Source organism: Sinohyriopsis cumingii, unplaced genomic scaffold (genome assembly GCF_028554795.1).
Source record: "Sinohyriopsis cumingii isolate HCF-2022 unplaced genomic scaffold, ASM2855479v2 utg000972l, whole genome shotgun sequence".
Lineage (NCBI taxonomy): Eukaryota > Metazoa > Mollusca > Bivalvia > Unionida > Unionidae > Sinohyriopsis > Sinohyriopsis cumingii.
Genome location: NW_028315949.1, coordinates 824,935 through 842,818, shown reverse-complemented (window position 1 = coordinate 842,818; position 17,884 = coordinate 824,935). Strand labels below are relative to the sequence as shown.

The window sequence follows — 17,884 nt, the reverse complement described above, 5'->3', positions numbered from 1 at the left end:
GTACCCTACACTCCGATGATGACTATTAATGGAAGAAACAGTCTGCATTGCGTTAAGAGCAATTTCAATTAAAATAAACCAAATTAAGAATTCAACAAACAAAGTATATATTAACGAGGTGCAAATGATATTAAACACAATATGAATGTCCATGTTCATAACACTGCATAGAATAGCTACAACCTGGAGTTAATCCACTGTTATGCCTTGTTCATTATATCAGTTAATAAATCACCTTAGTGAAATATAAAAACATGCAATCACTATGGATTGACAGTGTAGTAGGCTCACTATTGAGCACTATAACACAAATATTAATAATGAAAGTAGGTACAAACATGGTAGACTTGTCACATCTATGAATCATACCACTTCACAAACCCTACCTGGACGGCAAGAGCAACTGCTACTTTTTGACTCAAAAGTAAAACACGCATAACGTATGTGGCATCATTAAAGTCAGTAATATATGTATGTCACATATACTAAGATAGAAATACATATGTACAAAACATTTTTAGATTTTTTTTAAGCTACCACAGTACTGAATAAAAACGTTTTAAATACAGATTAAATTGTTGAGTATACAATTGTAAGCATCTAATATAAAATTGAATTACATTCCTCAAATATTGATGAGAACAGGAGTCACAACTTATGCCTTTTTGTAGTTTTCAGTGTTTTTTGAACAAGCAGACGAAACGCTCTAGTGTATAAAATTGTTTTAAAAAATGACTCGGAGCAAAATTCTTTGCAGGTGATACTTACAATTACATTTATTATGTTTATAGTATTGTCGCATCCAGCTAGCTCAATCAAACCACATGTAAGTATCATGTTCATACTCTTGACAGTACAACAAGGATGAAGAAAAACGCTTCAAACTAACCAGTATGCAGTACATCCCTTTTAGTATGAACCAAAGACATTCCAGATTGATTTGGCTCTACCCGTTTTAATGTGTTTCACTAGTGACTTAAGTTCGTTTTTTTTTGGCAATGAAAGTGTCTTGCCAAATTATGCAAACACTGCAGCCGACATGGCCTGGTATCGAAATCAAACCCAGAATTTTTGCAGAGGAGTGCACTTAGCTAACAAGCCAAACAAGGCTTATTATAAATTCATCTCTTTGCAAACATATAAAATATTAACAAGCATAGTATGATGCAAATGCATGAAATAAATTGTGTCAGTATCTCGTGTTTCTAAACGCAAACAAAGTAGGCATGAATGGAATTAAGTATTTATTTATTACAACAATGGATTTTTTCTTGTATGCTATTTAGGTGTATTTGATGTATGACAGATTATATCAATTTACGACTGTACCAATTTCGTGCATTGCTTATCCTTTCAGATACACCAATATAGGCAATATCAATATATATATATATATATATATATATATATATATATATATATATATATATATATATATATATATATATATATATATATATATATATATATATATGGCAACTTGCTATTTGAAATTCAGACATCACATAACGGGTGTAATAAAAAAACATCGAAGTTTGATGACAAATAATAAATCATCATTTCTTTAATATTAATAAGATTTTTTAAATTAAAAATACTGTATTTAATTCAAAATTAGGAAAATTATAATGTTCACATTCAGGTGTTGTTAGTTACAATTCCTGTATATTTCTATACAAATGAATTTGATTTAACTAAAAATTAATAGTGGCAAAACGTTTGACAATATCTAAAAACAACAAACAGAAACTATAAGACATTATTCAATATCTTAATACAATATATGATTCAGACTCAGTATAGCACTTAAGAAACACTTGCAGGTTATAATACATAAGCTAGGATAAAATATTTAATTGTACAACGTATAATGTTCTTATCGTTCAATGTAACAGTTGAATATGTAGTTTATGAGTCTGTTTAAACAATTTGGACGAATGCTGATTGAATGTATACAACTGGACCAGATTATGATTAGACCAAAAATGGAAAAGTTAAAAAGAAGAGCTGCTCAGTTGGAGCTGTTTAGTGTAATACCACACTCAGACATTCATACTTTCACTACATTAATATATACTAAAAGATCATTGCTCAAAGAACCTTTCTGTCTTTCTTGGTTTCTGTTTATTTTTTTTTTACTTCATTGTCACTTTCAATACATAGATCGCGTGTGCTGGCTGTTAAGTTTATTTCAATCTTGTATTTTGTCTGGTCAAAACTCAATTTTGTTTATTTCACTAGTGTATTTTTTATAAATATCTTGAACTTTTATAAATGTTTTGATATCGTACATGAATTTACTTTCGCTGACATTTTTTATCAGCAAATGAATAAAGAACTTAATAGCAATAATAATAACAATAATATTATGATAATAATAATAATGATAATAATTTTAATACTACTACTAATAAAAATTTATTTATTTATTTATTTATTTATGTATTATTATTATTATTATTACACTGGACAACAAATTTTTACAAAAGTCATGTTACTGAAATAAAATTAGTCAATTCTTATCAATTTTTATGTGCTGAACACGAATATGACAGTCAAATTGCAAAATTGGCTCTAGTTTTTTTGTAATCTGCAAGAAATTAATGTTTACATAACGAAATGCATTCCAATAGTAAAAGGTCAACTGTAATAGCCTACCTATAAAAAATCAAGTCATTGACTACATCTTAGATTTCTTCGCCTGTCTCTTGTACAGCTGTTCGGGAGCATCTCTGAGGAGTGTCCAGCAGTAGTCAGCCAGCATTGTAGTGGACCATTTTCCCTGGTATCTTTGTTCCATTGTTGCGATATCTTGATGAAAACGTTCGCCGTGTTCATCACTAACAATACCACAGTTGCTAGGAAAGAAATCCAAATGGGAATGAAGGAAGTGAATCTTTAGAGACATATTGCAGCCAAGTTTCTTATACTTCATCAACATGTCTTCTACTAGTTCCTTATAGTTTTCTGCCCTAACATTTCCGAGGAAGTTTGTAGAAACTAGGCGAAAAGCATTCCATGCTTGTTTCGCGTCACCTTCCAGCAAGTTGTTGAACCGGTCATCTTTGAAAAGCTCTCGAATCTGAGGACCCACAAAAACTCCCTCTTTAATCTTTGCTTCGCTGAGTCGAGGGAATTTTTCATGCAGGTATCGGAATGCTGGCAAAGTCCGGTCAATGGCTTTCACGAAGTTCTTCATCAAACCTAGTTTGATGTGAAGGGGTGGTAGCAAGATTTTCTGAGCCTCAACCAGAGCTGGGTGTTGGATATTCTTCTCTCCAATGGCTACATTCTGCCTGTGAGTCCATTCCTTCCTCATGTAGTGCATTTCCCTTGCTCGGCTATCCCACTCGCATAAGAAACACATGTATTTTGTATATCCTTGCTGCAGTCCCATTAAAAGGGCAACTACCTTCAAATCACCACAGAGGTGCCAGCTGTACTTGTTATACTCAATGGAATTCAGTAGCTGCCTTAAGTTATCGTATGTCTCTTTCATGTGGACAGCATACGCTACTGGAATAGATGGAAGAATGTTTCCATTGTGCAAAAGCACAGCCTTGAGACTCAGTTTCGAAGAGTCCACAAATAGTCTCCATTCTTGTGGGTCATGAGTGATTTTTAAAGCATTCATGAGGCCCTCAATATCGGAACAGAATATCAGATTACTTTCCTTTCTGAAGAAAGGCTCCAATTGCTGGTGGCGCTTTCGATATGCAGTAATTGTGACATCTTCTTCTAGAAGATTCCATTGTTGGAGTCTTGATCCTAGCAATTCTGCCTTGTTCTTTGATAAGTCCAAATCACGAATCAGGTCATTTAGTTCTTCCTGTGTTATTCTGTGTGGGGTTGATGATGCACCACAGTGAAAATCTGGATCACTGCATGCTGATGGACCAGGAGAAGAACAGGTCGACTCACCTTTGTCTTCGTCAGATGAATCAAGAGAATATTCTGCTGGAGGTTCTGGAATAGGAAGTCCCTCACCATGTGGAACTGGTCTCAATGCAGACGGAATGTTTGGGTAGACTATTCTCGACTTCTTTCGCTTCGTTATTCCGCCGGAAAGAGGAGGAACCAAGCAGAAGTAACAGTCATTTAGGTGGTTGCTTGGCTCTCTCCACACCATTGGGACTGCAAACGGCATTGATGACCTTTTGCAATTCAACCACTGTGAAAGCTGTGTTGTACATGTAGCACAGCATATATGCGGAGCCCAAGGCTTGTCTAGGTCACCAACCTTGCATCCGAAGTAAAGATGATATGCCTTCTTCACTTGAGAATTGATACTTTTCTTCTGGTTGGCAAATGTCACTTCCCCACAAATATAGCAAAAATTGTCCGCGGTATTAACACACTTTCGAGGCATTACTGTTCTTTATTGTACGTAAATGGATAAAATAATAAGTTTTATGTAACAGTAGCTTGAACTGTCTCGCACAACGTCTAAAATATTTTAAATGCTGAACCTATCTGATTGGGCTTTATATAGTACTCTGCTTACGTCAGCTTCAGCAGCCGCCTGGCATTAGTATAATAGGCCTACACATGTATAGTACACTGCTGACGTCAACTTACTTCAGCAGCCGCATGGCATTAGTATTGCATTGCATCAGAAAATGATGCAATCAACTGTGGATGATGTGAGCATGATGGTATTATGCAATGTTACATCATTATTCCGGATGTTGCTGCAGTCCTACTGGAGAAATTTACACAGTGAAACATAGAAAATGAGGTATATGAATATCTTCAAAACGAGAGCCAATACAAATTTTTCACGGTTATATTCGTGTTCGGCACACCAAAATACTACAGATTAGGGCCTTTTCAAGTCAGTAATGATTTCACTGTTGACCAGTGTTATTATTATTATTATTATTATTTTTATATAAAGAAACTTCGATATACAAATGTTTAATTTTCGGTGTAAGAATGGGCTGACTGTCAGGTTCTTAAGAGGAACCAACAACAATAAAAGGAAACATAAGGTTGATTATATCATAGATACTTACCAGAAGTCGATGTCGATTTTGTAAGAGATACTGTGTCCCCAAGACAAGACGTATATGCCATTAGTTCAAATGTATAACTGATATATGGTTTCAGTTGATCCACATATACTGATTGATCTGTCTTGTTCATAGAAATGAATCTATTGCTTTTGGTAGTTTGTATGGAATACCGCGAGTTCTGCAATTATTTATAAAAGGTAATTGAGTGCAACAAGGAATAATGTAGTCGAGGTATGTACATAGATATATCACATTTTTTTTGATTGAAGTATACTCGTTTAACTACAGAAAATGTAAATATTGGTAGATTGTTTAAATCATTAATATAGGAATTATAAGAAGAACATTGTCACAGTTATCTATTTCACGAATCAACCAATCACGTTATAATATACTTACTCATACTGCAAATAGGGTGGTATATTACTAACCCTCGCACTTTTAGGTGCTTAGACGAGGAAACAATAAACAGCCGTTTTGTATACAACTCCAAGATTCATCCGCATGGTTGAAAGACACTGAAAGTTTGGAACGTTATCTTATTTGATGAATGAGATTTATAAATCAAATGGACCACAAATAAGGTGACTAATTTTTGACGTAAATAACGCAATTGCTTTTTGTCCTTTTATCTTTGCATTTATATGAATAACATCACGTAAACTTTGATTGTTTGTGTGGTCTGCAATTACTCAAATGAATGAATCAGTACAACGCTCGTTTAAAAAATGTATTCGTTCTCTTTCTCCCTTTATACACACACACACACACAAACACACACACACACACACACACACACACACACACACACACACACACACACACACACATATATATATATATATATATATATATATATATATATATATATATATATATATATATATATATATATATATATATATATATATATATATATATATGTGTGTGTGTGTGTGTGTGTGTGTATCTGTGTGTGTGTGCTTGTGTGTGCATACCTTGCAAGGATAATCTTCCTCTTCAGTGTCCGAAGTGAAGAAGTAATATGAACCAATATAAGAACTATTTTTGACGCAGTAGTCTTCATTTTCCTTTACTAGTAAGATATATTTTCTAACTAGGCCATTCCTTTTCTTCGGAGGTGACCATTGAAGCCAAATTCTGTCAACAGCAACATTAATGACACGAAAATCCGAAACATTTTCGGGAGCTGTAAGAAACATCCTGTAGATAAATAATACTGTTCTGTTTTCTTTCGACAGTGAAAGAGGACAATGAAAATACATTGTTACTAGTTCAATTACGTTCTAGCAAATTTGTTTGCTGGATGAAACAGGGTTAGTAAGATTATAAAGGAAACATCCGATCAAATTATCTTAAAACATGATGAGGAAAATATTACATCACCATAAAGATGGAATGCAATTATTTAATGGACAAGACGTTTATGATCGCTAATCCAAACTCAGCAAATATATGCTTTTGAAATTGGATACTATCAGTTACCACTACTACTACCACTACTACTACCACTACTACTATATGTTTCAGTTTAAAATTAAGCAGTTTAAGCTACTATGCTGCGAGATACAATCTACGAGTAAATTTCAAAACATTAATAAAAAAATTTCACATTATTATCTAGATAAACTTATTATAATATTCTTATGTCATCCAACAGATTAATAATAATGGCACACCACGTACACAACAGTAAAAATAATATTTGATTTTGAACGATCAGATACCTGTTTCATTGGTTGAAATATTTCCGTGAAGGGGTAAACTTTCAGTTCTTAAGTCTCCTGCAACTGCTACTATGGAGACATTGCATTTTGTTCCAGGGTCCAGGTTGGAAAACGTGTATTCGCTTCCACTAGCGTAATATACATGTATAACATGGCTGTCTATATTGTTATTTGGGCTTACGCATTTATATATAATCTTGGATTTGCGTCTTGTTCCCTCTCCATTTTTCCAGAGTATCGAAACTGCAGTCGATGTTCGTAGCTTAATCTTATAGCTTTTGGGTTGCGATGGAACTGTAGTAATGATAATAGTAATAATCATAATAATAATAATGATCATTAGGTCCACAAGAAGAAGACGTCTGGAGTCAAGTAACCTTTCAACACTTCTTCTGCTAAAGATATCCACTAGATATCGTTTTGAAGTTTGAAAATCAAGATTACACCTGGCCAATATTTCCTATGTTACCCTTTCTGTATAATTTGCAGCTGTGATTGTTACATAAAATGAGTATGTAAGCAAACTTATTTTGTTTCTTAAAACGACAGACATGTGATTTCTTATTGAAACAGAGAAAGTAAACGATTTGCAGTAAACGCTCATTAAGTCTTCAAAAGATAAGAAATCATTTTTGTATTCATTTTACAACTACAACACGCATTTACTCGGATATTAAAGGACAAACCTAATATCGACGTTATATGTGATTAAATACTTTTAAGAAATGAAATATTACTCATTCAGGCAATGATCTCAGACAATCAAAAGACAATTAAAGACTTAGCCTTGCTACAAACAGTGAAATTTAAATAAATATGTATTGTATCAATCTTAAAAGCCATCATCGTCTGTATGTATGTCTGTATGTCTGTCTGTCTATCTATATATCTATCATTCTATCTATCTATCTATCTATCCATCCATCCTTCCATCCATCCATCCATCCTTCCATCCATCCATCCATCCATCGATCGATCTGTCTATCTATCTATCAATCTATCTAACAATCTATCTGTATATAAATATGTATCTATCTAACCAACTATCTATCTATCTATCTATCTATCTATATATATATATATATATATATATATATATATATATATATATATATAATATATATATATATATATATATATATATATATATATATATATATATATATATATATATATATATATATATATATATATATATATATATATATATATATATATATATATATATATATATATATATATATATATATATATACACACACCAAACATTACTATTAGTAAATAGCAGCACTCACCAAAGCAACGATTATTTAATAAAATGCTAGTGTCGTTTGTGTTGTTTTTATTGAAGGGAACAATCTCAATATCAAGGCAGGATCCAGCCATCGTCCCGTTCAAGATATACGTTGTTATAGTGCCTTGGGAATCAATTTCTACAGTCGAAACCGGCCTTTCTCTTTCCTCGGTGAGAGTCCATGTGATCTGAAACTTCACAGCTGTAGCATTTCTGGGGAGTTTAATTTCTATTTCGATGGAATTGGTTGTACATTCTTTGATTTCAGCGGATGTTTTTGCAGGATCTTAAAAAGCGAATAAATGACTATAATATGTCGTAACCAATGTACAATGTATATTTATTTGGCGTGTGCAATGCTAAAGAAATACTATTTATAGTACAACCTAATGTACATCGTAAAGTGTATGGTTATTACACTGATACTCTTGCTCTTCAAAAACGCCGTAGAGCTGTATTGTAACATGCACGACGCCAGCAGTTGTAACCGGTAGATTAAAAATGATCACGAGACTATATTGACAGATTCTCTGTATTATAAAGATGTTGTTATTATCTAAATTATAAATGTGTAATAATAGTAGAGTATATATTTTTATTATTTTAATATGATATGATAAATTTTACACAGTAAATCTTTATAAGTGTATAAATAGAAGTTTCGTAACCAAGGAAATATAGGTTATTCATATTTGCCAAGCTTTTAACATGCCATAAATTTAATTAACCTCAAAAGCAATATATAATGTAGACAGTATCATTACTATTACTGGAAATACTGTACAGAAAATTCTTAAATATAAGCTTAAGCGTCGTACGAAAATAACATTATCACTAAGATTATTTGTTGATTTTAAAATCTGAACATATTTCTTTCTAACATTATGATACAAATATCAATTATTTTACTATTTTACAATATATTTGTAATTTTATTTGTATTCTTCATTGATGCACCCAAACATTTTTGTCAACATAATATTATAATTATTACTTTGATTATGTAGGTATATTTGTTTGGTTCCCTCTGGCAATATTACTACTACTACTGCTGTGATAAAAGTCAATGCAGTGAAATTGTATGTCACTTAATTATGAATTCGAAAATAATAAAGCCATTGCTATTAGACTGCAATATTTGTAATGTGTGGCATTTCAATGTTTTGGAATTTTGGAAAAATGATACTTACATTAAAATATTTTTCACCTAGAGAAGCTTGTCACTACAGTTTCTTCCCCTTTGTTTTAATTTAACCAGTTAGGACAGTTAGTTTCTTGTACGCTCCATACACGATACGTTACCTGCACTAGTAGTCCGAGCCATACCATGTACCTTATGATGTATACTAGACTGCGCCGTGTACTAATATGACATTTCTTTAACATTGCACTCATAATTGACCTTGTAAAGACTATAGTAGTGTACGAACATTTATATACCAATATACTTAATGGCCACACATGACCTCGAAAGTCAGAGTGGTAGGAAAACATGATAAAATTAACTTAATGATTTCTGTAATTGAATGATATATGGAAATATACACGAATTGTAATGGGTAAGGATTCTTTCAGCGAAGTTAGACGTTCACGAAGAATTAAAGTTATAATTAAGAATATGAACCGTGCAATCATTTACTCTCCCTGCATCGTAAAAGCAAAAATATGCAATCTCAATATAGGAGCTGGACTGATGTGCAAGTGACATATTTCCGACGTTAAGCATTATGCCCTATTTCTGAACTTGTAATTTATGCCTTGATTTTGTTCCATCCTTGCCATATCCATCACAGTTGCGTGATAGTTTAGTTGTGTTTGTCAAAAACCTTTTACATCCTGAAGGAGTATGTGTGTGTATGTGTGTGGGTGTGGGTGATCTGGATTTTTAACGCAGCTGCAGCAATTTTGCTGTCATATCGCTTCGATGTCTGTTGTGTGGCAATTTATAGTGATGTCTGGTACTGGAACGTAATGCCGCAGACACGTATCATTATGTCGCACCCATTCACATTACCCTGACACCAGGCCGACCAGCCCTAACACTAGCTTCTTCAACGAGGCAGCAGATTTAACCATTTTTATGAATGTTTGGTATGACCTTTCCTGGATTTCGGCCCGGGACCTCCCGCATCCGAGGTGGATACTTAAACACTTAGGCCATCTGAGCTGTCGACACAGAATAAAGAAACCGAAATATATTTCTCTATTCAATTCTAGATGTCTAGGCCGGAAATTGTTAAAACTACTTTAAAATTAATTGCACGAATTAAGATGTCCTAGATAAAGCATTGACAGGAAATGATCGAAATATATGCAAAATTATTATATACAACATTGCACCCATTTCACATTAAATAAGAGGATAGAGCCTGATAAAGGTGTTTCTATGTCTCTGGATGTGAGCAAAAGATCTAGAGGAAAATCATTGATGTAGCGCCGTATCTGATAGAGGACACAGTCTCATTTACAGTATAAAATCTATATTTGCATTAATTTATGGATAATATATTCTAACAGCTAGAGTACTAAGCACGTGTATGTTTCATAGAAACTTATAAACCATATCCTGTAAATTCTGCTCGCTGTACCTTCTGTAATCTTGTTTAATATCTCAAAAGCGGATAAACTGACAGAATTTTGCACAAGGTGTCATGTTTCAATTAATAACATGCGATGCTTTGGACATATAATCGAACCTCTACATCTATTTATCTACATCTATAGAGATGGTTAGATATATAGCCTAGATGGTTAGATTGTACACAATATTTATAAATGACTTGCTGCTACAGTTAGAAAATAGTGGATTTGGAGCCAAGATTGGATCCTTAGCTGTGGTAAATCCAACCACAGCTGATGACATTTCACTTTGGGTTATATATCCTAGCAATCTACAAAAGCTGTTAGATATAGCATACGCCTACAGTAATAAGTGGCTATTCGAGCTTAGTGTCACAAAGTCATACATTATCATTTTTGGTCCCCAATACAAGAATTATGTCAATATGAAATGGTATCTTGGCCCGTCATATTTGCCGGTTACTGATTCGGCAACACACCTTGTTCACCGGATTAACTCAAAGCTGACTTCGCATGACGCAACACTGGATGCATGTAAGAAAGGAAAAAAAAAATTTTACGGTCTGTTTGGTATTGGCATTACACCGAATGGTTTAAATCCTTTAGTGGCTGCAAATGTAATAAAAAAAGTGATTTTCCTTCAATGTTTTATGGAAGTGAACTATGGTGTAACATTTCAAAAGTGACCTCTCTTCAATGGATATAACTCTGAGGTATTTTGCCAAACATTTACAAGGCTTCCCAACACATGCAAGATCAGACATCGCCTTGGGAATGCTAGGATGGACATCAGCGCAGCCAGAAACTGATAGAAAAAAATTGATGTTTTTACACAGATTGTGTTTGATGCCTAATAACGTACATACTAAACGTGTGTTTAACGTTGTGTTATTTCACTTCACTTTGAGCAGATGCATGTCAAGCTACGGGTTAATTTCAAATTTATATTATACGTTACAGAAGTTTGACTTGCTCGAGTATCTAACTGATTATTTGTATCATTCCGAAATTCCAGAGAAACAAAATTGGAAAGAATTTGTAAGGTCAAAAATTGCTGGTCTTCAAAATTCCCTCTGGAGAGTTCGTTTGTCTAATCAAGCAAGTTTTGATAGATTCTCTTCGATACACTAATACTTACGACCTGCCTCATTGTGGCAGTCGGTTAAAACCAGACAGCACATTAAGGTACTTACATCTGTAGCTAAACTGTGGGCTGCTGTTCCTCAAACACAGCTCGATATGTGTATTAAATGTGTGAATATTTATACAGCTTGATACTTCATTGTTGTGTTGCTTATATGTCGAATTTCAGAAACTCTTTCTGGGATTTTCTTACTGATACATGAGTCGTCTGCACATTACGTTATTTAATGCAGAAGATGAGCTGCAGCTACAATATCTTCTAGGTAGAAAGGTTACCAGCAGGTGTAGTCCACAAAGAAAACTCCAAGCTATTCGCCCTGTATGCAGTATACTTTGTCATGCAGTGTGCATCTACCTTCTGCAAATAAGATACTGAAACTTGCAACTTATGCAGTTGACGAACACTTTGTTGATTGATATACTGTAAGAATTTGTTTTGTGATGTTCATTTTTTATTTTCTCTTAATGTTTTTTCCTTTTATTTTTTTAAAATACTTTTTTTATAGATTGTATTTAGATGATTTATTGTTATATCATACAATCTTCTATGGAAGGAAATAAAGATGATGATAAAGATGATGATTATGATGAGGTTCTTGTAATACAACGCAGGCTCGCGAGAGACGTCAGGTTCGAAACAACTATGCGAAAAAAATAGTCTTTCTATATTAATTAAGGAGCCGGTCAATTTTAGCTTGAGTTGCATATCTAAATTGAAAGTCAACGCTGACAAATATGTCAATTGATAAATACATGACCATGCACGCATAATGACTTGAGACACGTTTGTTGGTCGTTAAATAATTATAGGTAACAATTTATGATGGCAGCATATCTGTACTCTCAAGGAGATAGCATAGATAAGCTCAACCGGATCTCGACCATCTTGTGTTACCGTCTCCTTGAAACATTGGGCCATGACGTCATGGGAAGATATTCATGCTCATACGGAGAAGTAGAAGGTCGAACAAAACGAGCTACTGAGCTTATGTTGAATTTAACCATGCATTAAACGTGGTCTGGCCGTGAGGAATAGGTCCGAGGTCGTTAGCGTCTAAAATGTCGATACGCTGCGCATGTATTGATGGCTCAGAAAGACTGACTTGTTACTGTGAATTGTATGTGATAAGTGCTTATGACATTTGTTAAACTTGTTAAAATGCCCTAGTCGAGCATAAAAAGTAGCATAAAAGTTAGAGGCCATCCCGAAAAATTTCTAGAATTTTCATTATCACGTGGAGGATTCATATGCTGGAAACGCCCGATGAATATTTTCGTGACAAGTACATTTACTACCTGCTTGGCAAATCCATTGAAATTATTGACAGGTAGAGGCCTGTTGATTGATATGCGCGCGAGGGATGGGTGGCTACTTATCAGGCTGCATATGTTGAACAATTATCTGTCTGATAGTGCCGAACAAGTTAAAATAATTTCCAGAGGAATTACATCGTTTGTTACTTGTCTAAAACTTTAAATTCAATTTGGGAGAACCATCCACGATCTCTATTGATTATACACTGGTCTATAGCCAAAATGCATCCCGAATAAATGTAGTCAAACTTTACTAATCCTGGGTCACTTAGAACGAAAATGATTTTAAAGCTATAATACTGGTTCAGTATATACGACCATTGATTTAGGAATAGCGTAGGATAAGTGAGTTGTAAAGAGAGATGATCTCAATGTAAACCAGAAGTGACTGAAATACACCTTTTACAGGATCTATAAATAAATCTATACCTGGGTTTAGACAGTACCTGCTTTTTAGATAAAATAATGAATAATGCAATATGAAGCTGGTATTGTGTCATACATGATATGAATTGCATCATGTTATTCTTAAAAGTCATGGATGATGCAATCATAACTAATCACACATCACTCTTCTGAATAAATTACCCTATATCAACTGCAGAAATCATACAATGTAGGACTATCTGATATGTCAGTGTTTGATTTTGCAAAGGGACACATTTTCGTTAGCCAAAGTGAGCAGAAATGTCTTGCATTTGTGTGAACAATTCAGATAAATTCTGCTATGTTTGTGGTGAAGTGACGTTTGCATCACAAAAGTGCAGTCTAACCACTATAGTTAAGAAAGCCTGTCACCTATATTGGGAATTCAAAATTGGAGATCATGATTAGAGGTGGGTCTCACACATATGCAGAAACACTTGTGCAACAAAGTTTTGTCAGTGGTTGAACAGGAAACGTTAATTTATGCCTATTCCAAGTCCAATGATTTGGAGACAACCAACATATCATATCATCAATGTTTACTTCTGCATGGTGCCTCCGAAAGGCGTGTCAAAAGAAGAAAAAGTGCAATGTGCATTATCCAACCATTCCATCAGCTATACACCACGTACTCCACGGAGAATGACTGCCGGGATATTATCTTCGCGTTTGCATGACTCACGATATGTCGCCCTATTCTGCGCACAGCTTTGTAAAGATGTAATGCTTATCAGTCGGGCTATAGAAATGAAATATATTACTTTGGGCTGTTTCTGTCTAGCGGCAAGTTGGCACGTTGGGTAGCAGACGATTTTGTACTTGTGGGACAATGTCTTGCAAAACTGGAAACTTGGATTAAGATGCAGAATTATTTTTAAGGTATTGATTTCCATCTTTTATATTATATATTTATTGGTATGACTTTAAAATATACATGGTAAATAGGACTGGTTTACAGGTCTAAGAAGGTCATGGAGTGGGTCTTCGTGATGACATTTAGAAATCATATTTTTATACGCATTTCGAGCTGAAATTGGGATAGTTTTGTACGTTGTATGAATATAACCTTTCTTAATTAAAGTACGATCGTTCGTTCTTGATATAAAATGGATTTTCGACCCAAAATAACACGTGATCCAATGTTTACAGAAATGACGTATCGTTTCGCAGAATTAACCGACGCGCAGAACTGGCCAACATGGTGGTATATATATATATATATATATATATATATATATATATATATATATATATATATATATATATATATATATATATATATATATATATATATATATATATATATACGAAAGAACATATGTTTTTCAAAAATCGGTAGAGGTAAGCGTAGGAGAAGTACGGAGACTTCCAATGAATTGGACCGTTTTTCATTTCTACTCCTTCACAAAGCATTACTATCCAGCACATTACAAAGTAGTGAAAATAGTTTTGAACAAACATCAACTGATTGTTCTTTACCTATCAACATCGACAACAATGTAGACATTAACATATATAACACAATGCAGAATTGTTTTCTTTGTCAAATCAAAGACATCTCACATGAAGCAACAAAGCTTCGACAGTGTCATCCGCTATGTCAATCAATTATGCCGCGATAAGTCAATCACCAACATTTCTTCTGAGGCAGTACTAGATTTTGTTGGAAGACGAATTTTAAATAAGGCCCTAAATCAATCCAAGTTTAACTATTGTTGATCACCGATGGAGGAGAAAATGACTAATAATCCCAAAAATATAGAAAAGAAATATTAGCGATCCATTTATCGCATAAGTCTGAAACAATCTCTTTTATCTAAAATTAATTTACACAGCATTTACGTCAAGAAGATATTACGTTTAATGCTTTCAAACAATTGTAGTTTCAATTAAAGTCTCAACACGTCATTATTTTTCATTCAAAATATCAGCATCACCGAAGAAGTAGGTTTTGGAGAAATAATGTTACACTATCTTGGTAATAATAAAGAGACTGTAATATACACTCATGCATATCGACGATATATAAGTTCTAAGTTATATACAATTATTTCTGAATTGTTCCGTGTGAGGGTATGAGGAATATAGGAATAAATTGCATGATGCTTGATACGTGACGTAAAGATTATGACATATTGCTATTTCTGTACTCGAAGCCATCCTTCATCAATGCGACTCATTTTGGGATGATCAAAACATATTTAAACACATGGACGGGTTCATAAAATCAAATTAAGTGTACTGTTGTAATCACATATTTCAACAATGACATGACAATTTGACCCAAACATCTAAATGGGTGTATTTAATGTCTAAACCCATCAAAAGAGATATTCTGCTGTGTGATGTCTTCGCTGTTATCCTATCTTTGCGTAAAGTTGATACATGCGGGCAATGCTGTTTTTCCGAAAATGATAATTTTGAAATGGGAAGAGGTTTTGTACGAGACATTTTTTTTTGACGTTGTAACGGACGGAAATGTAAGAACAGTTTGATTATAGGCTCCGAATAGGCTCCTTGGAAAGCACTTAGTACTGTGAACCTCTCTTACATAAAAATATATATACAAATAGAGTAATTTCACATTCCGCAAAAATCTTCCCCATGTTTTGATGACTACTGCATTGATAATGTGATTACATTTGTCTAAGCTATACTTCCGCGAGATACGTATAGTATGGTTGAATTAGCAAGAAGTCAAGAAGCTTTATAGGCATACTGTGTGCCAAAACTATACTACATTTGCGAGGTATAAATTATATTGATACAAATACGGTTCAGCTCGATAGGCAAATAAAAACCATTTGTTTCAAAACTATTTTGACTTGTTTTCAACGTGTTGAACGATATTGTTTTTTGAAAGAGAAGAAATGAAACCGAAGTTAAGAGAGAAGTTGAATGAGAAGCAGGTTTAGGAAAGAAAGGAACAATAGTTTCGTTGACCTACCGTAGCACACGTTATTAATACTGTATACAGTACTCTTGGCGTCCATTCCATTCGCACTGACCAGGGCAATAATAGTAAAATTAAAACAAGTTCCGGTTTCAGCTTTGGTTGAAAACGTATATATCTCCATATCTTGAATCTGATCTTTGAAGGAGGTTTTATTAGTAGTGCACGTATGATTACTTGTACAACCGGTTACTTCATACTGATTAACATTTCCTTCTCCTTTGGTTATATTAATCTGGATAGTGGTGGTGTTGGTTGACGTTGCTGTGGCTTTAGGCTGGGAGGGGGCTACATAAAGAAACAAACTTCAGTTATAGAACAAAAGACAACATAAAGAGTGTTAAGTTTCAATGTGTCTGTCACAAAAGAATTTGGAAACACATGCTAGATTAATGGAATCATCAACTGACTTAGAGATTGGGCGCTAACTTATAAATAAGCGCATTTCAGCTGCAAAAGTGTCCTAAGATATATATTGCTGAATTTGTTTGACTTAGTTTTTCCTTCGCTTTTAGTGGGTCGATAAATATTGGCAGTGCCATTCCATGGAACATATTAATATCGAACACATTCAACAGATTGTTGTGTCCTTATGTTGCAACACTATTACAATCAATGAAATATGGAAGAACAGTTTCGATCAGTAAGCATCGCAAAGTAAAAGTGTTTAGAAAGTAGCAGATACTGAAAAGTTGTTTCAGACGAAAATATCAATAGAAATAAAAGTACTTTAGTTTTCGATTACATGATCTTAATAGTACAGCAAATCCAAGCAGAACCATACGCATCATCAACTTAATATAAGTTATCAATATGTATGTATTAGATTACTTTCATATATATCAAAATTGTGTGATTAATATTTGTCTATTTATGTGGATTGTATTGATCATTTGCTATCAAACTATTACATTGCATTTTCCTGTCTATGTGTGTAGTATGTATAGATTATATTTTAAGATGATTATGAAGTCGAAGCTATAAATAATTCGTTTTCTTGGGTTTGAGTTCTGTATGCAGCCTTGATTATGACCATAGAATGTTCTGTATAATGACTATGTTTACAGCATGTGGTAATTGTCGTTGGGATGAATGAGTTGTATTGCAGCATAGCTCAAGTCGGAATGTATTGTAAGATCGATCAGTTGGAGATGTAGTGCGTCATAGAATCGTTTGTTTCAACACATTCAGGACTATAAGTACCGCAGCACATTCAAGATCAGGAATTTATTTGGAACATGGAGTTCCTTTGGACTTGTGATAGAGCTGTTGCTTTGATTTTGAACTTAATTCACAATACTGGAAGTTCATCTGAAATATTCATTTTTTAACCTTGAGGATTAAGTTATTGTTTGAATACCGCTGAGCGTGATGGTTTTCATTTAAGTTAGTTTGTGACCATGAAATTGATGAAGAATCTTGGAGCTCGTCT

General features: G+C 33.8%; 1 protein-coding gene across 1 annotated transcript in view; it reads right to left on the bottom strand.

Moving 5' to 3' along the window:
- Positions 1–16,735, bottom strand: part of LOC149772930 (tyrosine-protein phosphatase 10D-like) — a 40,709-nt gene extending 23,974 nt beyond the window's left edge. Inside the window, exons 1-5 of the mRNA XM_089947088.1 lie at positions 16,447–16,735; positions 8,038–8,322; positions 6,743–7,036; positions 5,993–6,204; positions 5,016–5,193 (exon numbers count right to left, since the gene is read on the bottom strand). Of these exons, the coding sequence (XP_089803214.1) occupies positions 5,016–5,193; positions 5,993–6,204; positions 6,743–7,036; positions 8,038–8,322; positions 16,447–16,576 (1,099 nt within the window). The 5' untranslated portion in view covers positions 16,577–16,735. The remainder of the gene's footprint in view (positions 1–5,015; positions 5,194–5,992; positions 6,205–6,742; positions 7,037–8,037; positions 8,323–16,446) is intronic.
- Positions 16,736–17,884: the final 1,149 nt, after the last annotated feature.